Below are 27604 nucleotides of genomic sequence, written 5' to 3' on the forward strand. Positions count from 1 at the left end.
CTACTGAAAATGTGAACAAACTTTGCCTGCGAAATGTTATGTTTGTCGAAATGAACGATCTATCAAATAAAAACGTTTTTTTTAAATTGTTTCTCACAGTGACATAATTCATATAACTTTTAAATTGTACGTTTATAATTATTTTTTATATATAATGCTTCTCTAATTATTTAGTAAAACCCTCTTTGTTTTTAAATAGCACTTTTTACGTTTTACCTGCCTTTTTAGCGAGGAAAACATAAAAAAAAAACATGTTATTCAAAAATGTTTTGGAATGTGCATTAGCTAGTTTATGAATCCGTAATCACGGCTTCAGACTAATTATACATTTCAAAATAATAGTCATAAATAAATATAATTATTTATGAAATACTATCATTTTTCGCTTAATATTTCAAGTTTCTGATGAACACCTATCTAAATGTTGTTTAATCTCAACATCTCGGTTGTAAACAAGAAACCGGAAAAGACAGTGGCATTGCGGGGTTTTATTTTTTACAGGCATTTATAAAGTAACCCCAAATAACAAATATTTAAAATTACTCCCTTTTTTATTATTATTTTATTTAGACCGTACATTTTGATAAAATCTTCAGCAATAGTATTTGCACAGTATTTAGCCTATCGTCCTTTTATGGGAGGAGAAAAAAACGGTAATTGACGTTGCCACGGAGACCACATTGCTTGAAACCAACGAGTGTTTCTGTTTACAGGAACTTGATGGTATTTCCCGGGTTAAAGTTTTCAGCAGAGAAAATATCAGCACATTGATATAGTTTCATGTTTAGCAGGTGAGTGCAGTCATGTATTTTTAAGTAGAGCTTTATTTTTCACCGCTTGTTACCTTAAAACATACCAGCAGCACACGGGAGAAGGTACACAGGTGTTTGGTAATAAGCTATTTAATGATTAGAAAAAAGTCCGACGTCATGTGGAATTTTGTTCTAACATGTCCATTTTCTTCCCCCATTAGATTTGTTGAAGCTGAACAATTATGGAGCGACTTCAGGAGGTAAGGTTTTGACTCTCTTTCTGACGAGTTGTTCAGCTTTTCCCACATTATAATTCACTCTCAGTCAGAATTTTGGAAAAATAATAAATTAAACAATTTTTTGCTGTCATGGTTATCTAAAGTTTACGGATTAAACCTTAACTGCTGCAGAAAAATAATATGCCTTGCAAAAGTTGTATTCATAACTCTTGAACCCTTTCACATTTGTGACTCCGTAATTTCAAACGTATTGTATTTATGGACTACTTTATGCAATACACCAACATGTTTTAAAAAAATGTTTTAACCTCTAAATATGTGAGAAAGTAAAAGGGAGTTAAGTACAGGTGCACACTATACTTATTTGATTTTTATTTTTAAAAGATCTTGTAAACCTTGTTTTCTGATCACTTCATAATTATTTGTTCATCTATCACTTAAGATCTCAATAAAATGCATTCAATATTATCGCTTTAATGTAATAACATGTGAACGCTTCTGCAAAACACTTTATTTAAATCCTACAGTTGTTTGTAATTCACATTTGGAGACTATGGTTAACATGAACATAAAAATGTTTCCCTTCCTTTCCTGATCCCCACAGATGGAAGATGACTCCCTCTATAATTTGGGTCAGGCTATAGACCACCCTTTCCCACCTCCCCTGCCTGAAAAGTGTGCTGCCTATCCATCAGACCTATATCAAGTAAGACTGTCAAACACAGTTTTACTTGTTAGCAAGTTCAGTTTTTTTATGTTTCTTGAACTCCTGTCATTTCACTCTATCAGGTGGTACAAAGACATAGTAACTACCCACCCATCATTCAGACCAATACATGCCGCGTGTCTGTTCCATTTAAAGAACAACGGCACCACCGAGCTCCCAGCGAGTCTATCGGAAACAACTACAGCCCCAAGGCGCAGGACTTGAAGATAGAAAACCTCACCAGACATCGTCCATCACGCAAGTCCTCGGCAACGGCAACTGGACCAAAGAGAGTGTAATAGCACACTCCACACATGTTGCAAAAGAAGTTTCATGCGTGCCGTATTCTTTATCTTGAAGAACGTCATGCGTGTGATTCTGATTTTCACAGGAGGCCACTGCGCAGCCCACCTAGCCCACCTAGCCCCACTCAGACAAAATCCAAGAGAAGAAAGACAAGAATATGCAGAAGCCCGCCAATGAGTCCTTCTGAGCAGCTTGTCATCATGCACAAGCAGGAGGAAACTCAGAATGCTCAGAATGAATACAGTGAGACAGACCTGGAGGTAAGAAGCAGTGAATTAATTCACAGACTTCGAGAGATCATCCTCCTGTGTTTGATTTGAACTCATTGGCAATTTTAACTTTTCTCACACAGAGGTATACATACTACGTCAAAAGAGGCATCCCCTTTTACATGTTGGCCCCCTACCCAAAGCAGTCGATGGTCAACATTAAGAATATGCTGCCTCCTGAGCCAGAGGAGGGTGTGAAAAAACCCATCCGAACCCTGAGGAATAACTTGACAGAGGAGGTTGAAGAAGGTTATTACTTCAACCTCAGGAAGAGCATAGGTAAAACTGCATGTAGTGCTGATAAATTTCTAGATTTCTGTAACATAGAAAGTGAGAACACTGATAAATTCATCCAAAATGTTGTCCACCTGTAACCAAGACACAAATCGTGTGAATGTACCTGAAAAACAAAGTCACATTTTATAAGGGGAAAAACAATATGCATGTGCATTCTAATTTGGCAGTATGGTTTTTTTTTTCTTCATAAACTGGTTTGCAGAGCTGTTCCTAATTTCCTTCAGACTCACAATGCCTTTCCATCTCTAGAAAAAAACATATTATGTCCACAGCATGATGCTGCCTCCACCAGGTGTTACTGTTGTCATCGTGTTGTTTTAAGTAACACTCAGTATAATGTTTGTGCAAAACTTTACTTTTGGAATCATGGCCTAACGGTCATCTTTGGCTTTATTAGAACGTTGTCCACTTTCCGACAAGGTTAACAGTAATAAATGATGAAACACCTTCTGGAATCATTGTAATAAATGCTTTGATCTTTTTCATCAGTGGATTACATTCTAATGGACCCATCGGAGGGCCAGCGACTGACAATAAACAACATTCCAAAGCCTTTTCCCAGGAGGGTGATTCGTCCTCCGGTTCCCTGGGCTGTTAGCTACAGGGAAGCCAAACTGTGGCAAATGCAACATCTTTTTAATGTGTGTCCTTTTATGGGCCTCTTACAGCAAATCTGGATAGAACGGTAAGGCATGCTGTTCAATTATTGTTTTGAGTAGTTCATGTTCTTTAATGCATTAAAAATACATATTTAGTAAGTGTAGTGCTTACTTCGACTTGCAGCTGCAACTTGTAAAAGTGGCATGTGAATCATAATAAATGGTGCCCATTTATCTATATCATTTATCATTTATTGTGAACATTTCTTATGATCAGAAACTTGATTTATTGTTATCTTGTAAACTTCAATGATGTGAAAAAAAGCAAACAAAAATAACTCTATCTGTAATGTAATTTTTTACTATTTTCTTCACTCTTCCACTGTTGATGCATTTCACATTTCTTATTTCAGCTATTCATCCTTGAGATTTGTGAAAACGACAGACCTGTGCTCCACCACATTCCCTCTTTCGCCATCTGAGTTTGTCATCTTTATCCAGGAACAGTGCGAAGCCACCAGACAGGAACTGGATGAAGGGTGAGTACTTCCTGTCGGATAAGTTGTTCTTCCTCTCCTGTCCAGAGTTAATCAGCGTAGTTGGATTGCTAGCTTCTGCCAGGGAACCCAACCTAACATGAAGCCTGATGTTCCCATCTTGTCCACTTTGTCAGACACATGTCAGACTGCTTTTCACTGAATTAAACAGTTTCATTTCGAATTTATTTGTGTCTTTAACTGTAAGACAGTTATTTCCAGAAAATCGGCAAGAATGTTGCTTAATCAGTATCAAACCATTATTTTTTAGGACTTTTAGGACTTTAAGTGTAAATACAATACCTAATTACCACATATATATACTCAAATACATATAAATACACCAAGTGTTCGGTGAGTCTGAAAAGGAGTATGGTGAAGTAACAACAGGTAGGTTGTTTGATGTAGATTAGTTTTTACGCCTAAAATTTTAAAAATAATAAAAGGAGAAAACTAAAGTTTGAATAAGACTTAAGGTCAGTTTAAGGAAAATACTAAGGTATTTTAGTTATTTGATCCAAAATATTAAGAAAGTGAAGTTGCAGACAAACTTTATTCATAAATAATATTTATAATTTCCGTTTTCTTTTATCTTGAGTATGTATTCCTTCAACAAACACAGCCATCAATGAACACTGTTCAGATTTGGATTAGTGATGTTGATGGCAGATTATGTTGAGGTGAAAATAAATCTCTTTAGAAATATTCCCTGTTGCATTAAATAAAGGAATGTTACTGGACACTAAAATATGTTTTGATAACTGAGATCAGGATTGTTCTATTTAGACTTTAACAGAGATGTCTTCTTTCTTTAAGGTGGCTGCCATATTGTGTGTCACTCTTTGTTGTGCATGAGCACATGTGGGTGAACCTTTTACCCGAGAATGAGCCGATCCTGGTTGCCGAGTTCTTCCACTGCGTGGCTGCACTCATGTCGCTGCAACTTCGAAGCCTGGTCATAGACTCATTACAGGATCTGCTACAGTTTTTCTTGAGACACAAGGTGTGGACTTTTTGAGGTTTTTTTTTTTTTTTTTTTGGACATAATGCTTGAAATTTCAAAATAACATTTGCAAACATGCTGCTTTCTTTTAGAGTTGTTAGTTAACATGAGAGTTTTCAGAGCTATTACTCCTGTAGAGCATTTCCTGATTTTTTTCTTTTTCTTTTTTTCTTCCCAGGAGGGGAATGACTTCAGTGGAGATTTTGATGTGCTGATATTTGTTCATTCTCAAATTTTGCTGGTTAAACTACAAGTGAAAAATTCTGAGATTGAGTTTTCTCCCAGCTTCCAGGAATGTTGGGAAGTTATTCGTGAAGCCTTTATGCAGATCATCAGAAGTGCAGAGGATCTGTTAACAGTAAAAACTTTAAATTGATTTGTACATGTCTCTACTGTTTTTGCGTTTTTCAACTTCTCTGTGAGATTGTATAAAATACATTAATACTACGTATTGTGTTTTTTGACCAGCTGGAATGTAAGCTGTTTTCTGATATTGACAGACAGTATCTACGCACTGTCAAACCCGATGAGTCATTGGTCACAGACATACTTTCCCAAGTCGAAGAAGCTTTCCAGAAGAACACAGTCGGTCCAAAAAGGTAATGACACATGACCAGATTTTAAAATTCGCTTGGTATGAAGAATATGGAAGTTGTCAACATTGTGTTTTATTCTTTAGGTACCTGGATTTATATGAAAAATACAGGAATCTTCTTGACAATACATCAGATGAGGAGATTTCTGAATTTCTCTCAGGGACACACTCTTTACAAGATTCTGCCAAGGTGATTCAGTCTGAAACCTGCACTATTTCCAGCTTCTTTTCTTGTTTTTTTCTTTTATAATTCTCTATGATGTGAAAAATATTATAAAATATTATCTATATATCTATATCTATATAGATAGATAGATAGATAGATAGATAGATAGATAGATAGATAGATAGATAGATAGATAGATAGATAGATAATGTATGTGTGTGATCAAATGGATTTAAGTCAATTTATATTTACTGAAGTTATCTTTGTCTTATAGGAAGTTTGTTTGATCTGAAACATGACATTGTTAGTTTTTCACGATACTACTTGTGTTTTTAAAGACAACTCCTGTTGTTTGAATCCTCAGAAAATTGACAGCATCATGTGTATGTGGATGGAGATAGCTTCACTCCGCATTGCAGTGCCGCTGTCCATGTTCTGCCTGAATGCCAGGGACCTGAACGATTACCTGTGTGACTGCGCAAACAAACTGATTGCCAGGATTGTTACGTTTGAAATGGATGAGAACCGGAGACTCAACATAGAGTAGGAGCAAAAATTGAGAGCTGAAATTTGAGGTATGGGAAAAACGACCCTTGAGCTTTTTCTCTTTTCTTAGCATCTGTAAAAAGTACGAGGAGATTACAAACATTGCCAAAACCAGCCCCAAGAATACAGAGGAGTTAGTGACCCTCATCCAGTACGTCCAAACTAGCCAGGATTACACCATTCACAAAATAATAGAGGAGATTGAAGATGCATGTGAACGTCTCAGCTTCCTCATGGACTATGCTACTCAGTCAGGTATATGGTATTATTAAATTAATGAAATAGCATATAGCATATACACAAATGTGAATTGTTTACCCGGGATATCAACTATTCTCTGAATTTTCTTTGTTCCCGAGATAATACTTGACTAAATTCTTAACAAATGTATTGCAAAATGAAACAAGTTTTTTCTTTTTGTACATTTTTGTCATTGTTCTTTTTTCTTTGGTTTCTCCTACACTAGTTTTTGACTTGAATCTGAACACCTGTGTGTTCTGCTGGCCCCGTCGGATTGTGTCAAAACTAGAAAATAGCAGATTACATCTGCAAATCCTGAGAGAACAGGCAGAAGAACATCTCCAAGAGAGGTTAATCCACCCATTCATCCTTTGCAAGAACTGTTCTTTTTCTTTTTTTTAAGGTTTTTGTGGCCTTTAGTAGACAGTTGTGAGACAGGGAAGTGAAAATGGAGGAAAACATCGACAACATGGGTTGCGCTTTTCCCCTGCGCCACCTCCACAACCAGCAATGCTATAATCAAAATGATCAATACACACCAAATATGTTGATTAGTGTTAGGTTTATTACTAATCAAAGGCAACTATTTGTTGTAAAAAAAAAAAAAAAACTCTATCTTTGTCTTGTCTTACTGTAAAACTTTTCCATAGAAGATATTTAGCTTGACCAAGTGGACAGCAAAAAAAAAAAAAATTGTCATATTTGAAGGTTTGTATTTTGGAGATTATTTCTGTAGCCGTACAATGCTTCAAATTTGCATCATCTCTGTCTGGATGTCTCAGGGTGTTTGAATTTGATGCGAGGCTGCAGGAGTTGAACAAGGGGATCCTGGCTTTTAGGAAAAAGGAGATGACGAACATGGAAGAAATGCAGCAGAATGTGGCTACTCTCGCTCAGATCACAGCCAACCTGGAGGCAGCTGTCACTGACCTGGAGGTGAGACAGTGCACTCCTCCCAAGCAAAGAAAATTATAGTAATGGTTGTGATTTGGAAAGCACTGTAATGAAGTCTAGCTAAAAAAAATAAAAAATAATAGAGATGATTTTTTTGTTTTTATTCAAATAGGACATCAATAAGGAGCAGTCTTTGCTTGAGAGGGACCAGAGCGAATTTCCGTTGCTCCAGACACTTATAGCAGATAAACAGCCTTACGAACATCTATGGAATACAGCCTTCAACTTTGAGAGCAAGTCAGAAGTGTGGCTGAATGGTAGGCAACTTACACATAGCAAATGACACCCATGATTTTTTTTTCTCCACAGCAAGCATATTCTAAGTGCTCTCATTTGCTTAAGTTACAAAAAAGATTTTCTCATATTGTCGTTCATCTCTTCTGATTTTTACTATAGGTCCTTTCCAGGGCTTGGATGCTGAGAAAATCTCCGATGAGCTTGACACCATGTGGAGGACGATGCATAAGCTGATAAAGGCATTTTCTAGTCTTCACGGGCCTTCTTCTGTTGCTAATACCTTCAAAAACAGGATAGACCGCTTCAAGCAGCACGTGCCTGTCCTGACGACCATCTGTAACCCTGGTCTTAAGAGTCGCCACTGGGAGAAGGTTGGTGCCTTAAACTTCATTAGCGTCATCAGGCAAGCTGACTCGGTCAGAATTGTCGTTTCAGTGTCGGGATCTGGGAGTGTCTTGCATTGAAATGATCAGCAAAGTAGATGGGAATGATTCACGACTCCTTGTGTCTGACTGTAGATTAGCACCATTGTGGGCTTCGAAGTCAATCCAGAGGAGAACAACACGCTGTTGAGCATGCTGGACCTCGGGCTTTCCCAGTTTTCCAAAGAGTATGAACATTGCACATCAAACGACTTATGAGTTTGGCAAACGGTCTGTTGACTTTTTTTTTTCTTTTATCTCTTTAACTTCAATAAGCTTGGAGGAGATTGGAGGAACAGCCAGTAAAGAGTACTCTCTGGAGAAATCAATGGACAAGATGAAAAAAGAATGGGCTAACCTGCATTTCTCATTCTCTGCTTACAGAGATACTGTAAGAGAGCCTAAAACACACAGATATGGCTTGATTGACAAGTTCAATCTTTTTCTGTGTTGTGTATTATGCAGCAGTTAAAACAAAAATACATGTATTTTGTGAATGATTAGATCTGAAGTGTTTGTGAACAGCATTACAATGAAGTTCTATGAAATTACTCTTTCATTTATTAACTTTTACTCAGACAGTTTTATATCTTATTGTAGGATACTAAAATTGTGTCAGCTGTAGATGATATCCAAGTCCTCCTTGATGACCACATCATTAAGACACAAACCATGCGAGGCTCACCATTTATTAGGCCGATAGAAGCTGAATGTAAGGTAAGATATGGGAACAGCTTGATTACAGGTAATCAGTTTTGTAAAACTGTATCCTTGGCGAGATCAGATGTTGTGCTTCAGGTGGTATACAGGTCTGTGAATCAAGATATTGATCAATTGCTAACGTTAAGGATGTATGGATTTGTTTCGTTTTAATTACCCTTCTCTCACAGATACTTCCTTTGTTATAGGCATGGGAGGACAAGCTACTAAGTATGCAGGACATTCTGGATGCCATGTTGAAATGTCAGGTCACGTGGCTCTATCTGGAACCCATCTTCAGCTCGGAGGACATCATCGCCCAAATGCCAGAGGAAGGCCGCAAATTTGCGATCGTGGACAGATACTGGAAGGACATACTTGCCGAAGCTGTAAGAGATTTGCAAAGCAAGGCCCATCATTTCTAACTTGCTCCGGTAATCTTGTGCTCACTTGCATCTGATCAGGTTAAAGACACACATGTGCTAGTGGCAACAGGCCAGCCCAACATGCTGGAGCGGCTGCAGCAGTCCAATGACTATCTGGACGATATTCAGAAAGGCCTCAACGCTTACTTGGAAATGAAGAGGCTGTTTTTCCCAAGGTTTTGGTTCCCAACGGTTGCTTCTTTCTCTGTTTCACAGCTACCACCTTCAGGAAGAAATGTCCATAGTGTCATTCTCTGTGTTGTTTCAGATTCTTCTTTCTCTCAAACGATGAGCTGCTAGAAATTCTGTCACAAACCAAAGATCCTCTGCGTGTACAACCTCACCTGAAGAAGTGCTTTGAGGGCATAGCAAAACTAGAGTTTACTAAGGACCTGGTGATTACTGGCATGATCAGCTCTGAGAAGGAGTCTGTGCCCTTCACAAACAACATTTATCCGGCCCACGCAAAGGTTTTGAACTTTTCTTTGCATTTCTCACAGAGAACAGTATGGTGGATTCGTTTATGTTGGGCCGTGTTGCTGTTGCTCTTTAGGGTATGGTGGAGAAGTGGCTGCTGGAGGTGGAGAGTCTTATGCTAAAGAGCGTTCGACATGTCATCTATGAAGGAATGATTCAGTATGCAGAGGTATCTGTGAATATTGCATTGTCTTGCATGTTTAATTCAAGCCGTGTTGTGTCTTGGTAAAGTAAGAGCTCAGTGCCATGCTTTGGAGGGCTTATAAGCATGCTTCACTGGGAGGAGACTCCAGGACAGACTTGCAGGAAGTACTATTCCTTCCTAGTCTGGTAATGCTTTGAGATTTAATGTGAATGAGCTGGATAGTGTTTCTAGAGAGAGGAAGGTCTGGGTTTGTCTCCTGAACATGTTACCTCCACAGCTAAATTTCTGATAAGACATTGAAATTCGAGCTCAGCAGAAGCATTAACTTCCTGGGTAGAGCAGTAGAGAGAGTTTACAGAACAATCGGATGTGGCTTTACAGAAAAGAACCTGCATGGAGTGTTTGCCCTGATTAAAGCTATGATTCTATGAGGCCATTCGAATTGACCTGGAAGACGGACAATTCTGTAGGTCAAAGGTCACATCCAAAGTGTATGTGCTTCACTACGAAACAAATTCAAGTTTTAATGAATACTCTAATCAAAAATGAGTTGTTTATTGCATTTGAACTAATTTTTAAACATATTTGCAAAAGCAAGGAATTATAGTTTAAATAAATCATTAGTTTGGATTAAATTAACTTTATTAAATGTTTCCCCTTTTCTTATCCCGCAGATGCCCCGTAAGAAGTGGGTTTTGAGTTGGCCTGGCCAAGTTATCATCTGTGCCTCGTCCATCTTTTGGACCAGCGAAGTATGCGAGGCCATCCAAGCTAATAGTCTGCCGGTAGGTTATCAAATCATTTATCCTGATCTTTTCCAGAAAAGCTGTATGCAGTTATTGTGAGGTTGTCCCACATCTTGAGATTATGTATTTCAAAGGCTTATGTGGAGAAGTGCAATGGTCAGATTGCTGACATTGTGGAGCTAGTGCGAGGAAAGCTGCCAGGAGGAGCTCGAATGACCCTCGGGGCTCTGACTGTCATTGACGTTCATGGTAATTTCTAAATTCTAAGCTAAATAAAAGTGACCAAGTATGTTCTTTTTGCATTAAATAAATTTGTTTTTATCTTTTTTGCAGCTCGGGATGTTGTCGCTAAACTGGCAGAAGATCGTATATCCTCCTTGAATGACTTTTCATGGATTTCTCAACTGCGCTACTTCTGGGAAGACGATGAAGTGATGCTCCGCATGATTACCACCTGCCTGAAATACGGCTATGAATATTTGGGGAACTCTCCTCGTCTGGTCATCACGCCTCTAACTGATCGCTGCTACAGGTAACTTTTGCGGAGTCAAAGTCTGGTCTCTAAATTAAACATAAAGAAAGGCACAGTGCTGTGCGTTACAGATTACAACATCTACGTTGAATTGGAGTGTTTTTATTAAGAAATATACATTTGTCCAATTACATTGTTCAGGACACTTATGGGTGCTTTGAAGCTGAATTTAGGTGGAGCTCCTGAAGGCCCTGCAGGAACTGGCAAGACTGAAACTACGAAGGATCTTGCAAAAGCTTTGGCCAAACAGGTATACAGTAATCAGAACATTTCAGTTGTTATCCACTTTCTATGAAACCCAATATTGATGCCAAATACATTACTTTTTTTAGTGTGTGGTGTTCAACTGCTCTGATGGTCTAGACTATAAAGCTATGAGTAAATTCTTCAAAGGACTCGCTCAGTCTGGAGCCTGGGCCTGCTTTGACGAGTTTAATCGTATTGAGGTGAGTTCAGGTTGTATTAGGTTGGTGAATTGTGGATGCATGTCAGTTTATCATAATGAACCAAACACCAGGTTTGCTTTCAGTCTTTTTAAAACTTTGCCAGAGGGGGTTTAAAATGACTAAAAGCTAAATGATCCAACTTATTTATATGGATTAATTACAGAGGAGGAATTTATCCAGCACCTTTTCATACAGAGAGTGTAATATTTGTTTTTTGCACAATAGCTCAATCGGAATCCTAATAAATAAAGTGTGTCTTCCTTGACAGCCTGTCAGATGAAGCACACACCGGCTTCACTTCCTGAAAAGGAATTTTCCAAGTGCTAAAACCTTTTACAATTAGGGGCTAGTGGTTCTATTTGATGATTATCTTTTGTAATTGTTTGAAATCACTCTGTGTAATTTTGGATGCAGTGGCATCACTTATCGCTGTAGTATTTTTTTTAACGAATGTACTTTAAAAAAAAACAAACTCACCAATAACTACACAGCTAGTAATTTATTTAAAAATTAATTGTGTAATCCTTTTGCAGACACTTTCAGGATGTAAACTTTAATATATTGCATACATTATCTCATCTATCTAATATATTTTTAAATGGGGGAGCTGGTGGCTATCTCCAACAGTCAATTGGGAAGGTCACCAGGCCATTTGTTTTTGTTTTATTTGAAACAAATTTTCCAGCTGAGATGCTTAGGGTATATATTAAAAGATATATACTACAATATTCATAGATATACTCTCAATATTTTAAGATAAGATTTAAAATCAAAATATGTTTACATTAACAAAAACAAAAAAACAGGGGCAAGTGTGACACAAGCTCCCCTGAAGAGGCTGCAAACAATTCCAACGGACACTCAGGGAATAGGTTTAATAAAGGTTTCCTGGAGATATAACAGATAGTCATGTTGTCTCCAGGAACTTACACATGGGTTGGGTCTCAGCAACATTTTTTTTTAATTAGTCTGTAGACAAACTAAAATTTGCTTGGTTCATACAGGAAAATGTAAAGAAGGGTTTTCAGCTTGTTGTCGTTTATGGCTCTTTTTACAGCAACACATACAGACTTAAGTACTAAAAGGAGCTTGCATTTATCTCTTAAGAATTATCTCAATGACAACATATGTTGGTGTCATAGGTGGAGGTCCTGTCTGTGGTGGCCCAGCAGGTGCTCTGCATACAACAGGCTATTGCTAAGCATTTGAAGAGGTTCCTGTTCGAGGGGACAGAGCTGTCCCTCAATCCAACCTGTTCTGTCTTCATTACCATGAATCCTGGTTATGCAGGCAGGGCTGAGCTCCCTGACAACCTAAAGGTACTTATCAGGTCAAACTTTTCAAGTTGATGCACATTTGTAAAGAACTCTAATTGTCCACTTGCCTATTTTGTCTTGCAGGCTCTTTTTCGTACAGTTGCTATGATGGTGCCAGACTATGCTCTCATTGGAGAGATCTCACTCTACTCAATGGGGTTCATTGATTCTCGCAGGTATAATACAAAACTTAGTAAATGCATTATGAGTTGATTTTAATACAAACTGTTAATTCAAATTTCACCGGCAGTCTTGCACAGAAGATTGTGGCCACCTACCGGCTGTGCTCCGAGCAGCTGTCTTCGCAGTACCACTACGACTACGGTATGCGAGCCGTGAAGTCTGTCCTGACTGCGGCAGGAAACCTAAAGCTGAAATACCCAGAAGAGAATGAGAGTGTGCTTTTACTCAGGGCGCTGATGGATGTCAACATGGCTAAGTTTTTGGCACAGGACGTGCCGCTGTTTCAGGTACATGACTTCATGCCATTTCTACACACTGGTCATCCGTGAGTTTGTTCTCTGCAATGTCTCACATTGTGCTGGTGGCTACAGGGCATCATCTCAGATTTGTTTCCTGGAGTTGTCCTCCCAAAACCAGATTATGATCTACTTTTCAAGGCACTTGATGACAATATTGCAAAGCTTAACCTCCAGTCTGTGCCTTGGTTCATTGGCAAAATCATCCAGGTATCGAGGCTCTGATAATAGTATTTAAATATATATATATATATATATATATATATATATATATATATATATATATATATATATATATATATATATATATATATATATATATATATATATATATATATATAAATGATCTACTAATGTAGTTAATCTGTTTTTGTTTAGATTTATGAGATGATGTTGGTACGCCACGGCTTTATGATAGTGGGAGAACCTCTTGGAGGGAAGACCTCTGCTTATAAAGTTCTTGCTGCTGCCCTTGGAGACCTCTGTGAAGGTTGCTATAAGAATTTAAAATGTACCACTGCTTTTTTTTGTGGTCAGTTATAAATGCTCTGATTTTTATGATTTCAAATCATCCTCATTTAGCCGAGGAGATGGAGGAGTTTGCAGTAAGCTACTGCATTATCAACCCTAAAGCTATCACAATGGGTCAACTATATGGTTGCTTTGATCCAGTCAGCCATGAGTGGTCTGATGGTGTCCTGGCCACCACCTTCAGGAATCAGTCAATTTGCCCCTTAGAAGATCGTCAATGGATCATCTTTGATGGTCCAATCGATGCAGTCTGGATTGAGAACATGAATACTGTGCTGGATGACAACAAGAAGGTACTGCACTTCATGAACTTTCGTCTAGTACCAATCCTCTGAGAGTTTTAAGAAGGACCGTTCACTCTGCCCTTCAACAGCTTTGTTTGATGAGTGGTGAGATCATTCAGATGAGTGCCAAGATGAGTCTAATCTTTGAGCCTGCAGACCTGGAGCAAGCTTCTCCAGCAACAGTCAGTCGGTAAGCAGCTGCAGTGATCTTATTTGTAAGCAGAAATAAGATTATATTTCTGATTATATTTGCAAAAAAAAAGAACTGTCTTTTCTATCTACAGCAGCTTTTGGTGCTATGACATAAGAACTTCCACAACACAGGTTAAATTATTAGTGTTATTTTATTTTATTTTTTTTTCTGTAACTTTTCATCGGCAGGTGTGGTATGATCTACATGGAGCCTCAGCAGCTTGGATGGACTCCCCTACGAGATTCCTACTTGAAAACATTGCCTAAAAGCCTGGAAGATGAACACATAGTGCTGGTTAGAAAACAGATGCTGTGTATTTTCTTAATTTCCTAAAGTCTTGAATAGTCGCTGCCTTTCTGAAGACTTAAAACATATATTGCCTCTTCTCATTCAATATTTTGCTTCATAGATCACAGATCTGTTTGACTGGTTAGTTCAGCCATGTTTGGACTTCATGGAGAAGGAGTGTTGCTTTATGGTGCAGACATCTCAGATTCACTTGGCCTTCAGTCTAATGAAGCTGTACACTTGTCTGATGGGTTAGTAAGAACACAGTTTAGTAGCATAATGATGATTGTTTAACTGGCCAACTTGTTTATTTTGATATATCTATTTATCAGATGAGCTAATTGCATTAGGATCCGAGAGTGCACACCCCATGACCAGTGAGCAGATAACCATGTGGCTGCAGGGTCTGTTCCTTTTTGCCCTTGTTTGGACTGTGGGAGGTACCATCACTGGAGAGAGTCGAAAGAAGTTTGACTTCTTCTTTCGCAACATGCTGCTGGGCATTGACACTGAGCACCCTCGTCCCAAAAGCATCAAACTTAAAAAGCACAACATCTTCCCGGAGCGAGGTCACCACATATCAAGCATAAATTTAGCATATAAATATCAGCCAAACTCCTGCGATTTTCATGTCAACACCATACTACCATACTTTTGCAGGAACTGTCTATGACTACTACTTCCACAAGGATGGATATGGACAGTGGAACGCCTGGACTGAAGCAATCACTAAAGAAGAGAGTATCATCCCAGCTGGAATCAAAGTCAGCATCCCCATGTGTATACTGTTCCTTGCCTGCTCCAACTGTGAGATCTTTCTTTTCTAGTTTCCGTCTTTCAGCGTGAAAGTGAAATAACCTCCTTTTTTCAGAAATTAAACTGTAAATAATAAGTGTATTATTGTGTCAAGCAGATTACAAGTATTGAGTATGTTGTATGAGAGCCATGCTCTCATACAACATTGTTTTTTTTCATCACCAGGTGTCAGACCTGATCATCCCTACAGTAGAGACGGCACGTCAGACATTTTTCCTCCACACTTACCTGTCACATGAAATCCCCATGCTGTTTGTGGGTCCCACGGGCACTGGCAAATCTGCCATCAACAAAAGCTTTCTAGTGAAGTTACCAAAGGAGAAGTACACGCCCAACTGCATAAACTTCTCAGCCAGGACCTCAGCTAACCAGACCCAGGACATCATCATGGCAAAGCTGGACAGAAGGAGGAAGGGAGTGTTTGGACCTCCCATGGGAAAGAAGTCTATTGTTTTTGTTGGTAAGTATGCTAGCCCCTGTAAAACCTCTGTGTTGTTAAATTGTGGGATAAATTAGAAATAGCGATTGTTTTCCCCCTCCTCTCCAAAGATGACCTAAATATGCCAGCTAAGGAAAAGTATGGTGCTCAGCCTCCCATTGAGCTTTTGAGACAATGGATTGATCACCACCACTGGTATGACAAGAAAGACACCTCCACTCTGCACATAGTGGATGTGCTGTTCATGTCTGCAATGGGGCCTCCTGGTGGTGGAAAGAGCGACATTACAGGTATGTTGAGATGAAAGTTACTTGTTGCGTGTCGAGACATCCATCAGTCAGAAGAGTTGGTAACAAAATATTTGAAATGGCAGGACGTTTTACTCGACACATGAATATCATCTCAATTGATTGCTTTGATGATGAAACGCTGACTAAGATATTCAGTTCCATTTCTGACTGGCACTTCAGCAAGGGGTTTGATGGATCTTTTATCAGGTAACTTTTTTTTATTTGAGGATGTTGGAAATAATATGTGAATTATTGAAAATATTGTCGCATTGCAACCACAAACCTAATTTAACTTTAATATTATTTGGTATTGTATGTGCTAGACTATTATATCAAGGGTGCTGACATAGCCATACTGCACTTTTTATATCTCTATTTGAGGACAAAATATTTTAAACCATATATCAGTTTCCTTCCATTTTACAATTATGCATTACATCTCATGGTCTGTCACATACAATAAAATAAAAAAATATTGAAGTTTGAGGTTGTAATGTCATACACTAAATGTGAAAATGTTCAAGGGATGTGTGAATACATTTAGGAAGTACTGTATTGTCCTGTCCTAGATTTGGCAAGCTCATGGTTCAGGCCACCATGAACCTCTATAAAGCCACTATTGACAGCTTTCTCCCAACCCCATCAAAGTCTCATTACATTTTCAACCTGCGAGACTTCTCCAGGGTCATACGAGGTGTGCTTCTGGCACCACCCACACACATGGAGGTGAGGGGGAAAAATAACCTGGGTACCTTTTATGTCACTCCTTTTAATGTGTCATTCAATTTGTTCATTTTTTTTCAGGATGGAGATAAACTTATCCGGTTGTGGATTCATGAAGTCTACCGTGTTTTCTATGACCGACTTATTGACAATGCAGACAAGGAGATGTTTTTTGAAATCGTCAAAGACAAAACCTCTGCCGTCTTTAAGATGGATTTGGACAAAGTAACTCAGTGAGCACTATACAAAAAAAAATCTCAGTGTTACAACTGCAGCTTTTCTGTTTAAATGTTCCTATCTTCTATTTTTTCCCAGCTCCTAGGCCATCTAAGCGCAGATGGCACCGTGGTAGATGAAGACATCCGTAGCTTGTTTTTTGGTGACTACGCCAAGCCTGATTCAGACACTAGGGCCTATGATGAAATCACAGATTTGCAAGCTTTGCAAGAAGTGATGGAATTATATCTGGAAGAGTACAACAGCAGCAGCAAGGCACCCATGTCCCTCGTGATGTTTAAGTTTGCCATTGAGCACATTTCCCGCATTTGTCGTGTTCTGAAACAAGACAATGGTCACCTTCTGCTTGTTGGTATTGGTGGCTCTGGCCGCCAGAGCACGTCTAAACTGGGCACGTTCATCAATGATTATGTGCTGTTTCAGATTGAGTTGACCAAAAACTACAGCATGACGGACTGGCGTGATGATCTCAAACGGATAATGCTCAAAGCAGGCATTGAAGGAAAGTGTCTTGTCTTTCTGTTCAGTGACAGCCAAATTAAAGATGAAGCCATGCTAGAAGACGTCGACATGTTACTTAACACTGGCGACGTGCCAAACATTTTTGCAGCCGATGAACGTGCAGAAATTATTGATAAAGCACAGGGTATTGCACGGATGGAAGGGAAAAAACTTGATTCAACTCCATTGTCAGTGTACAACTACTTCATTGACCGAGTAAAGGCCAACCTTCACATTGTGCTAGGTAGGCACTTTTATGTCAGCTTTGACTCGGATTTGGCCAACTGGTTATAATTGAGGATTTATTGTTTTGATAGCCATGAGTCCCATTGGAGATGCCTTTAGGAACCGTCTAAGGATGTTTCCTTCTCTCATCAACTGCTGCACTATTGACTGGTTTCATGGATGGCCGAGTGATGCTCTGGAAATGGTAGCCCACCACTTCCTTGAGGATGTGGAAATGGAAAGTGACATCAGACAGAAGTAAGAGGATGCAAAATTATGAAAAAGTAAATTATTTACAAGAATTTTAGTAAATGACATTTGTTGTCTCCTTATTACTAAGGGTTGTAGAGATGTGCAAGACCTTCCAGACGAGTGTCAGGGAGATGTCTGAGGTTTATTTCTCCAGATTAAGAAGACACAACTATGTCACTCCCACATCCTATCTTGAACTTATTCTTACCTTCAAGAATTTGCTGGGGATTAAGAGGGACGAGGTGAACACCGCAAGGAACCGCTATCTTGTTGGTCTTGAGAAGTTGGAATTTGCTGCATCTCAGGTAATGAACTGTGACAATGACAAGAAGAATAAGAATAAAAGATTAATTTCTTTTAAATGGGAACTTGACAAATGATGAAAATAGTTAGACCCAATTAATGGACCCGATTTTGCCAAGTAGCAAATTTTTAATTTGTCCTCATACACAGGTTGATGATATAGCACTTAAGCAAGTAATAAAATGAAAGATACTATATATATATATATATATATATATATATATATATATATATATATATATATATATATATATATATATATATATATATATATATATATATATATATATATACTTGCATAGGTGTGTGTGCCATCTGCTTATATTTGCCCATTAAAATTTGCATTTGACATTTGGTAAATGGCTGCTATGCAAAGTTTTTAAAAAGTGACTGGTTAAAAAAGAGCCTTATAGAACTCATACAAGGACTGTTATAATGCTATGTCTTATTAGGTTTCAGTGATGCAGCAAGAGTTGACAGCTTTGCAGCCACAGCTCATTCAGACTTCAGCTGAGACAGACAAGATGATGGTCAAGATAGAAAGTGAAACAATAGAAGTTGATGCTAAAAAAGAAATTGTTTCTGCTGATGAGAGAGTGGCTAATGAAGCAGCAGCTGCAGCTCAAGCTATCAAGGTACAGCCAATATATATATTTTTATAAGGCTTCATAAGACCATATTGTAACCATAATCTGATCTAAAGCATTCCAGTTTATGGATACAATTTAATGCTTACTGGTTTTCCTCCAGGATGAATGTGAGGGAGATCTAGCAGTGGCAATGCCTGCACTGGAGGCTGCCCTTTCAGCCCTGGATACTTTGAAACCTGCTGACATTACAGTTGTCAAGTCCATGTCGAATCCACCAGGGCCAATAAAACTGGTGATGGAGTCCATATGTGTTATGATGGGCATCAAACCTGAAAGAAAACCTGATCCTAGTGGCTCAGGTGTGGTTACATAATAGAAAGAATAATGTTTCATATGAAGCCATCCTACTGACAAATTTCATACTTTTACAGCATTCATTATAATGAATAAGTATGTAGTTTAATTGTTGTAACTAACTATGCTGCAGGTAAGATGATTGAGGACTACTGGGGTCCATCTAAGAAGCTTCTTTCAGACCTAAAGTTTTTGGATAACCTAAAATCATATGACAAGGACAATATCTCTCCTCTGTACATCAAAAAAATCAGAGAAAAATTCATTGAGCATGCTGACTTCCAGCCTTCTGTAATCAAAAATGTCTCCTCTGCTTGTGAGGGTCTCTGTAAATGGGTACGAGCAATGGAGGTGTATGAGCGCGTAATCAAGGTTGTAGCCCCCAAAAGGGAGAGACTGAAGCTAGCTGAGAATGAACTAGCTATACAGATGGACATGCTGGCTGTGAAAAGGGCTGAACTGAAAAAGGTTGAGGATCGGTTACAGAGCCTCAATGATGATTTGGATGCAATGATTAATAAAAAGAAAGATTTGGAAGACAACATTGAATTGTGCTCTCAAAAGCTCGTTAGGGCAGAGAAACTGATTGGAGGGCTGGGTGGAGAGAAGGATCGGTGGACGGAGGCTGCAAGACAACTGGGTATAAGGTAAATACAGTTATAAATGCACTGAATTCTTATTCACATTTCCAGCTGCAATAATTGCCATGCTTTGTTTTTTTTCTCTGACAGATACATCAGTCTAACAGGTGACATATTGCTCTCTTCTGGAACTGTTTCCTACCTTGGGGCTTTTACAGTGGATTACCGCATAGACTGTCAGGAACAATGGCACAAACTGTGTCAAGAAAAGAAAATCCCTTGCTCTGAAGACTTTGCCCTCACCAGCACTTTAGGTAACCAGGTGGCTATTAGGGCTTGGCAGATTGCTGGACTGCCTGTGGACTCTTTCTCCACAGACAATGGTATTATCGTGTTCAACTCTCGCCGTTGGCCTTTGATGATTGATCCTCAGGGTCAGGCCAACAAGTGGGTCAAAAACATGGAGAAGGCTAATAATCTCTCAGTCATCAAGCAATCAGATGGAAACTATGTGAGAATCTTGGAGAACTGCATCCAGTTTGGGAAGCCAGTCCTCATGGAACAACTTGGAGAGGAGTTAGATCCAGTTCTAGAACCTGTGTTGCTGAAGCAGACCTTCAAACAACAAGGGGTGGAGTACATGAAAATTGGAGAAAATGTTGTGGAATATTCTAAAGAATTTTTGTTTTACATGACCACTGGGCTGAGAAACCCTCATTATCTTCCAGAGGTAGCTGTGAAAGTCTGCCTGCTGAACTTCATGATCACTCCACAGGGTTTACAAGACCAGCTTTTAGGACTTGTGGCGGCAAAGGAGAAACCAGAGCTGGAGGAAAAAAAGAACCAGCTTATTTTAGAGAGTGCTGCTAACAGCAAGCAGCTAAAAGAAATTGAAGATCAGATCTTGGAAGTCCTCTCCTCTTCCAAGGGCAACATTCTGGAAGATGAGACAGCCATCAAGATTCTCTCGTCCTCCAAAATACTTTCTGAGGAGATTTCTGAGAAGCAAAAGGTCGCCAGCATCACTGAGAAAGAGATAGACAACACCCGCATGGGCTACCGTCCAGTAGCTGAGCACTCTTCCATTCTGTTTTTCTGCATTTCAGAAATGGCCAACATCGAACCCATGTACCAGTACTCTTTGACGTGGTTCATTAATCTGTACCAGTATTCCATATCCGAGAGTACGAAAAGCGATGTTGTATCTGTAAGGATAAACAATATTATTGAGCACTTCACCCTCTGCATCTACAACAACGTCTGCCGCTCACTTTTTGAAAAGGACAAGTTGCTTTTCTCCCTGCTGCTCACAGTAGGCATCCTGCAAGGCAAGGGTCAGGTTAATGATGAAGTGTGGCGTTTCCTCCTAACCGGTGGTGTCGCCTTGGATAACCCTTATCCCAACCCTGCCTCTGAGTGGCTGTCCGACAAATCTTGGTCAGAGATTGTCAGGGCCTCCAAACTTCCAAACCTAAATGATCTTTTCATTCACGTCAGAGAAAGCATCTCCAAATGGAAGGATCTTTATGATTCAGCAAAACCCCATGATGAACAGCTGCCTGACCACTGGGATAACTTAATGGGACTAGAACGAATGGTTGTAATCCGGTGCTTTAGACCAGACAAACTGGTTCCGGCTGTGCAGGATTTCATAGAGCTGAATATGGGGCATGCCTACATCGAACCACCCACCTTCGACTTGGCAGGGAGCTACAAAGACTCAAACTGCTGCTCTCCTCTCATTTTTGTGCTGTCACCTGGATCAGATCCCACTGCAGGTAATAAATACGCTGAAGTGTCACAATAGCAGGCCAAAGTTTGTTATTTATACATAAGAAAATGCAGAAATTCTTACATGTCGGGTGGCTTTTGTAGTGCTGTTGAAGTTTGCCGATGACCTGGATATGGGGGGTAGCAAGCTCCAGACCATTTCTCTTGGTCAAGGACAAGGTCCCATTGCAGCTAAAATGATTGACAAAGCCATAGTGGACGGCACTTGGGTGGTACTGCAAAACTGCCACCTGGCCACCAGTTGGATGCCCGCTTTGGAGAGGATTTGTGAAGAAATCATCATTCCAGATAACACACACCCAAGCTTTAGGTACAATGCTCTCTTCAAAGTGGAATAGGAATTCAAATTGGCCCCTGTGACTCTTTTTTTTTATTTCTATTCCCCACAGGCTGTGGCTAACTAGCTATCCATCAGACAAGTTCCCAGTTAGCATCTTGCAGAATGGATTGAAGATGACTAATGAGCCTCCTAAAGGAATTAGAGCCAACTTGCTGCGCTCCTACCTCAGTGACCCCATTTCGGACGCTGATTTCTTTTACAGCTCCAAAAAACAGGCCATTTGGCAGAAGCTCTTGTTCGGTCTCACTTTTTTCCATGCTCTGGTTCAGGAGAGGAGAAACTTCGGGCCCCTTGGTAAAAAAAGAAAAAAAAAAATCAAAAAATGCTGAAACAGCTTTTTTTTCCTCTTGTTTTTAATTTCTCCAAGCTTAAGTATTTGTTCAAAACTAGATAGTTTAGATTAATTTTTGTTTCTTCTCCCATCTTCAGGGTGGAATATTCCCTATGAGTTTAACGAGTCAGATCTGCGAATCAGCGTCAGGCAGATCCAGATGTTCTTGGATGAATACGTGGATGTTCCGCTGGAGGCGCTCACATACCTCACAGGTGATTTCACATTGGTTTTCTTAGAAAATCAACAATCTTACTCAAGATTTACTCAACCGAATGGACAAAGGATGGATTTAGGAAAGCTTCACAAATAAAAATCTGAAAAGTGGATCTTGCATCTGTGTTCAGGCACACACACACACACACACACACACACACACACACATTTGCCCCAGCTACCAGAGTCGAAACGTTCTAGGACTCTGTTTCATTGCATGCACAACTACAAGATGTTTCTTTCTATCAAAGCATCTCATTACATGCCATTCCTAAAGAACAACTGGGGTCACTTTTTTTTTTTTTCAGGTGAGTGTAACTATGGAGGCAGAGTGACCGATGACAAAGACAGACGTCTGCTGCTGTCCCTCCTGTCCACCTTCTACAGTTGGGAGCTGATTGAGCAGGACTGCTACCATCTGAGTGAAGGAGATGAGTATTATGTCCCAGTTCATGGACCCTATCAGGTACTGCCTGAGTCCACACATGTATTGCTAATTTATATTTTAATGCAAGAGAGGGTTGTCCAGTATTATGCTATTTATCTGTTCATTTTGGCCACAATAAACACAGGCCAGTACGGTAAGAAAAAAACTAACCAATTTTTCTCTCATAGGAAAATATTGTCCTTGTAAAAAAAGGCTAAATGAAAACCTAAATCTGTAAAGAATCAGAGAGAACATCACATGTTTTACTTTTTTCCAGGCGTATGTAAACTACATTCGTAGTCTGCCGATTTGTACCGATCCAAGCGTGTTTGGACTTCATAGCAATGCGGACATTACTAAAGACAATCAAGAAACTAATCAGCTCCTGGATGGAATACTGCTGACCCTGCCGAGGCAGACTGGCGGAGGGGGCAAGTCACCACAGGTTTGCAATATGTGTCTAAATATGATCACATAGTTTATGTTGTATGGAGTCATTCAAGAAACTGTGGGAATTGAAATATGTGCTAAATAAACATCCGATAGGCTTGGACAACAAGCAGCGAAATAAGAAATGTTTTAAAATCAGCATGTTGAAAGTAGACACAAAAATCCAACAGCAAAGTGTTGAAATGGTTTATCTAGATCGCAGCATAATAGATTATGTTTTCACAGGTTCGAAAGGAACGGTTCAAAAAATTTTAACTGAGGTTACGTCACAAGGTTACGGTTAGTTAATCTAATAATTGCTGCTGATAACTCAAGGACCAATTATTTTGGACTTCATAGGACCAAATAATTTGTGTAATTAATTACTTGAGCCTGAAACTCATTATTTTATAACACCTCTTGTCTTTATGTCAAAAACCTTTTTATTATTTAGTCATAAATATTAATATAATATTTTTGCTTTTAACACCATATTTTTACCAGTCCCCTCTCTCCAGAAATGCATCATGTCACATTTTCAGTTGGTGTTTTATTGGTGGCACTCTGCCTCCGACCTCGATTTAGACTGGAGTTGTTTTGTCTTGACTCCCTCAGATCAGCCTCATGGATTAACTAATACGTTCGTGTAAATGCGTCTTTTGTGTTGTAGGAAGTAGTCGAGGAACTTTCAGAGGATATTTTGACAAAGCTACCACAAGACTTTGACATCCACTTGGTGATGGAATTATATCCAGTTGTTTATGAAGAGTCGATGAACACTGTGTTGAGGCAAGAGATTATCCGCTTTAACAGGTAAGACTGACCTCTGTCCCGCCGCAGTCACATTAGAAAAGCTGTGATAATTTACATCTTAAGCTGTTTTCTCTTTTAGACTCACGGAGGTGGTGCGTGAAAGTTTGATAAACATTTGCAAAGCTCTCAAGGGCCAAATTGTTATGTCCTCTGAGCTTGAGGATGTCTTTAACAGCATGCTGGTTGGCAAAGTACCAGGAATGTGGGCAGCCAAGTCGTATCCCTCCCTTAAACCACTAGGGAGCTATGTGGCTGATCTACTGAGCAGACTACAGTTCCTCCAAGTAAGAATCATTGCAAGTTTAGGCCAGTATATGTTGTCATACTAAAGTATTCATACCCCTTGAACTCTACAAAGTTTTTTTATGTCACAACTACAAACCTATGTGTACTTCATTGGGATGTATTTATTTATTTATATTATTTTTTCAAATAATTACAAGGTATGCTGTGCATTTGTATTTCACCCAACTAAGTATATGCTTTGTAGAACCTGTTTTTGTAAGAATCACTAGCGCAGCCCTTTGCTCATCTGGATACTGAGTTAATGGCCCATTTTCTTTGGAACATATCTGAAGTTCAGTCAGATTGTTTGATGGACATGATTTATATTTTCAAATCTTTCCGTAAATTCTCACTCTGGACTTTAACTAGGTCAACATACTTTCCTCAAAACCATTTCATTGTAGCTCTGACTGGATGTTAGTCATTCTGCTGAAATGTGACCTTCCTCTCTCTCGAGGTATTTGCGATTGCTAATTGTTGCACTCGTGTTGGGTTGTTTTTTTTTTTTTAACTCAAGCTTCTAATGCATTTAGCTCCAGCCCTCTCCCATTGTTATATGGGTGTTGGGACATCTAACAACTTTCTTTCAACAATGGCCGTCTTCTTACCACAGATAATAGTTCTGTCAATAAATTCTTCCAGCTGTCCTGTGGACTTCTGCAGCTCCTCCAGAGTGACCACAAGCCTCTTGGATGCTTCTATAATTAATTATTCTTCTTCTGAAGCCTTCACATAGCAGCTGAATTTATCTTGCGATTACGTTACATGCAGGTGTACTCAATTTACCAATAAGGTGACTTCTAAAGGCTCCTGTTTGGTTTGACTGGACTTTATTTAGGTCTACAAGACTGAACAGATACTCACCACTTCCTTCCAGTTTGCAATTATACACTAATCAGTGATGGCCTACTACATAAAATCATTTTAGAATACATTGGGATTGGTAGCTTTAACTTGACAAAATGTGGAAAAGTTCAAAGGGAATGAATACTTTTGCAATGGTCTGTAAAGCTTTCTTATTTCCATGTCTCTGTTTTGAGTTCTGATACTTAAAAAGTATTCATATAAAGATTCTAATACCTTTACGTATTATGATGGTGATCTGTACAGGACTGGATAAATGAGGGCCCACCTACAGTTTTTTGGATCTCTGGTTTTTATTTTACCCAGTCGTTTCTAACTGGAGTGTCTCAGAACTTTGCCAGGAAGTACACCATCCCAATCGACTATATTGGTTTTGAATTTGAGGCAAGTATTTGGTTTCTAACTTTAATTAGTCACTTTTAGTCATAATAATGCAGTCTTATTTTCTATTTACATTCTCATCCACATACCAGGTGACCAAGGAGGAGACCTATATGGAACAAAAGCCCGAAGATGGGGCATACATTAAGGGTCTCTTCATGGAAGGAGCGCGCTGGGACAGGGAGAACATGGTCATTGGGGAGTCTCTACCGAAGATTCTCTTTGACTGTTTGCCCATCATTAAGCTCAAACCAGGAGAAATGGACAGATTTCTGCACGAGAAGATCTACGTCTGCCCTGTTTACAAAACTAGCGCCCGTCGAGGTACGCTGTCGACCACCGGGCACTCCACCAACTATGTCCTGTCCATCGAGCTGCCCTCTGACAAGCCACAGAAACACTGGATTAACCGTGGGGTGGCGTGTCTCTGCCAGCTTGACGACTAACAATCAACCAGTTTTTAAACAGCTGCTGATCTTGTCAGCTGCTACACAAGCCAATGAAATACATGTTTTTGCAATTCAAGAAATATTCTAGGTTTTTTATTTATTTATTTATTTTATTTAAATTGTTGGTAACACAGACAAGACTCCTACAACCACAAGAAATACGAGCAAGGGGGAAGTTTACTAAGTCTGAGTAGGATTGGAGTTTTATCTGGCTGTTGGCTGCATAAAGTAACACTGTTACTCTCCCACAATTGATGCTGCAAACTGCCAGTCAGCTGTAAGAAGGCTATTACACTTTGCTTACAAGAAACAGAAAATTGGCTAGTATTGAGCGTTTAACAGGCGAGAGGCCCGACACGTCCTGGACAGGTTGCTAGTCCACCGCACGGCGGTTTAAAATGTAACCTTTGATAATAAAGTAACTCTGAAATCATAATACTTGATCAACGTATTTATCTGCTATATCAGACAAATGTGTGACCTGGAGTTTTACCATCATGTCAACACTTGAAAAACGTATCCTATACGTCTTTATCCAGGTCTGACACTAGATGGCAGCAAAGGCAAACCATTGAACTTCTATGGTGTTGTAAAATTCTGTTTTAATGGTTTTGCCATAAAGTCATACATTTATTGTTTTATTTAGAATTTCAATAATGTCCCAATAAAGGCAAACAAAAACACCTCCGAATATTTTTCATATATCGCCAAACCAAATTTAAATATAACTTTCTCAAAATTAGGATGCTTAATATTTAATGTATAATCTAAACTCTCTTAGCTTAACTTAGCTGAAAACAGAGGTGATTGTGTTTGTGTTTGGGGGTTGTGACCTCCACACTTTTGGTCCTTTAGGTTCCTATATTGTTGATACTTCTCTTGCTTTTGACAAACACATCAATGCTGACATCAAAGTTACTGTCTTACATGTCAAATCACTCGCATAAGTGAAGCCATACCTTTGTTCTAGACACTTTGTAAGAGCTTTTAAGAGCTCTTACAAAGGGCATTATATTATTACTTTGTCTTAAAGCTTTGCATAATTTAACATCTTGTACCTCTCCGAGTGCGCACAGCCCCTCTCTAGATCACTGTGATTTACACAGAGCTTGCTCCTGGCTGGTCAAAATCAAAGCACCAGGGAGACCAAAACTGCTTTTCCATGTCACGACCTCTCCAACATCAGATGCTTTCAAATCCTGCTTGAAAATCCGCTTTTGCTTTCCATCTTTTGAATCACAATGAGTTTGACTCAGTTTTATTGCGTTACTTCTTACTCAACTTAAACTCAATCTATGTAAGATTCAGTTTTTTATCATTTCCCTTACATTTGTTTGTTTTATTCTTCAGGATCGCTGCCCTTTGGTTAATTACATATGCTTTAGAAGAGAACTTGAATTGACTAAAATAAAATTTAGAATCATGATCAGGCTACCAAGAGGCCATGTATGACTATTTATACATCCACTTTTAGTTGATTTTTATTTTTATTTTTTTACATATTCAACCCTTTTGGGATTGAAGAAACCACCAAATGAA

At 39.1% G+C, this 27604-nt stretch overlaps 1 protein-coding gene across 2 annotated transcripts; it reads left to right on the forward strand.

Annotated features, from left to right (window-relative positions):
- Positions 1 to 994: 994 nt before the first annotated feature.
- dnah3 (dynein axonemal heavy chain 3) lies at positions 995 to 26615 on the forward strand. Of its 2 annotated transcripts, none has more exons than XM_014996699.2 (61): positions 995 to 1012; positions 1596 to 1697; positions 1781 to 1992; positions 2089 to 2263; positions 2356 to 2551; positions 3059 to 3254; positions 3582 to 3707; positions 4521 to 4707; positions 4886 to 5065; positions 5176 to 5306; positions 5387 to 5492; positions 5833 to 6011; positions 6085 to 6269; positions 6481 to 6604; positions 7037 to 7190; positions 7321 to 7465; positions 7605 to 7816; positions 7964 to 8055; positions 8144 to 8258; positions 8468 to 8584; positions 8776 to 8955; positions 9031 to 9167; positions 9260 to 9461; positions 9545 to 9637; positions 10288 to 10398; positions 10494 to 10608; positions 10693 to 10891; positions 11033 to 11141; positions 11224 to 11337; positions 12480 to 12656; positions 12738 to 12829; positions 12904 to 13123; positions 13208 to 13342; positions 13511 to 13622; positions 13715 to 13956; positions 14037 to 14137; positions 14329 to 14434; positions 14550 to 14679; positions 14761 to 14997; positions 15089 to 15192; positions 15410 to 15704; positions 15794 to 15973; positions 16057 to 16180; positions 16543 to 16699; positions 16778 to 16921; positions 17012 to 17678; positions 17752 to 17917; positions 18000 to 18216; positions 18667 to 18849; positions 18965 to 19163; positions 19292 to 19805; positions 19890 to 21517; positions 21615 to 21840; positions 21920 to 22164; positions 22300 to 22416; positions 22726 to 22883; positions 23122 to 23289; positions 23944 to 24086; positions 24166 to 24370; positions 25482 to 25619; positions 25709 to 26615. In XM_014996699.2, the coding sequence occupies exons 1-61, from the start codon at positions 995 to 997 to the stop codon at positions 26060 to 26062; spliced, it is 12096 nt and encodes a 4031-aa protein (XP_014852185.2). In that variant the 3' UTR covers positions 26063 to 26615. The 2 variants fall into 2 exon arrangements, with proteins under 2 accessions (XP_014852185.2, XP_087866283.1); XM_088010157.1 differs by having other exon boundaries at positions 2092 to 2263.
- Positions 26616 to 27604: the final 989 nt, after the last annotated feature.

Source organism: Poecilia mexicana, unplaced genomic scaffold (genome assembly GCF_051168715.1).
Source record: "Poecilia mexicana isolate PSO_F unplaced genomic scaffold, ASM5116871v1 scaffold_11, whole genome shotgun sequence".
Taxonomy (NCBI): Eukaryota; Metazoa; Chordata; class Actinopteri; order Cyprinodontiformes; family Poeciliidae; genus Poecilia; species Poecilia mexicana.

Excerpts from the sequence above, each read along its gene's own strand:
- dnah3 (XM_014996699.2), top strand. Across the intron at positions 1,698-1,780 it reads ATCCATCAGACCTATATCAA|GTGGTACAAAGACATAGTAA; the intron begins GTAAGACTGTCA and ends TCACTCTATCAG. Across the intron at positions 12,830-12,903 it reads GGGTTCATTGATTCTCGCAG|TCTTGCACAGAAGATTGTGG; the intron begins GTATAATACAAA and ends TTTCACCGGCAG.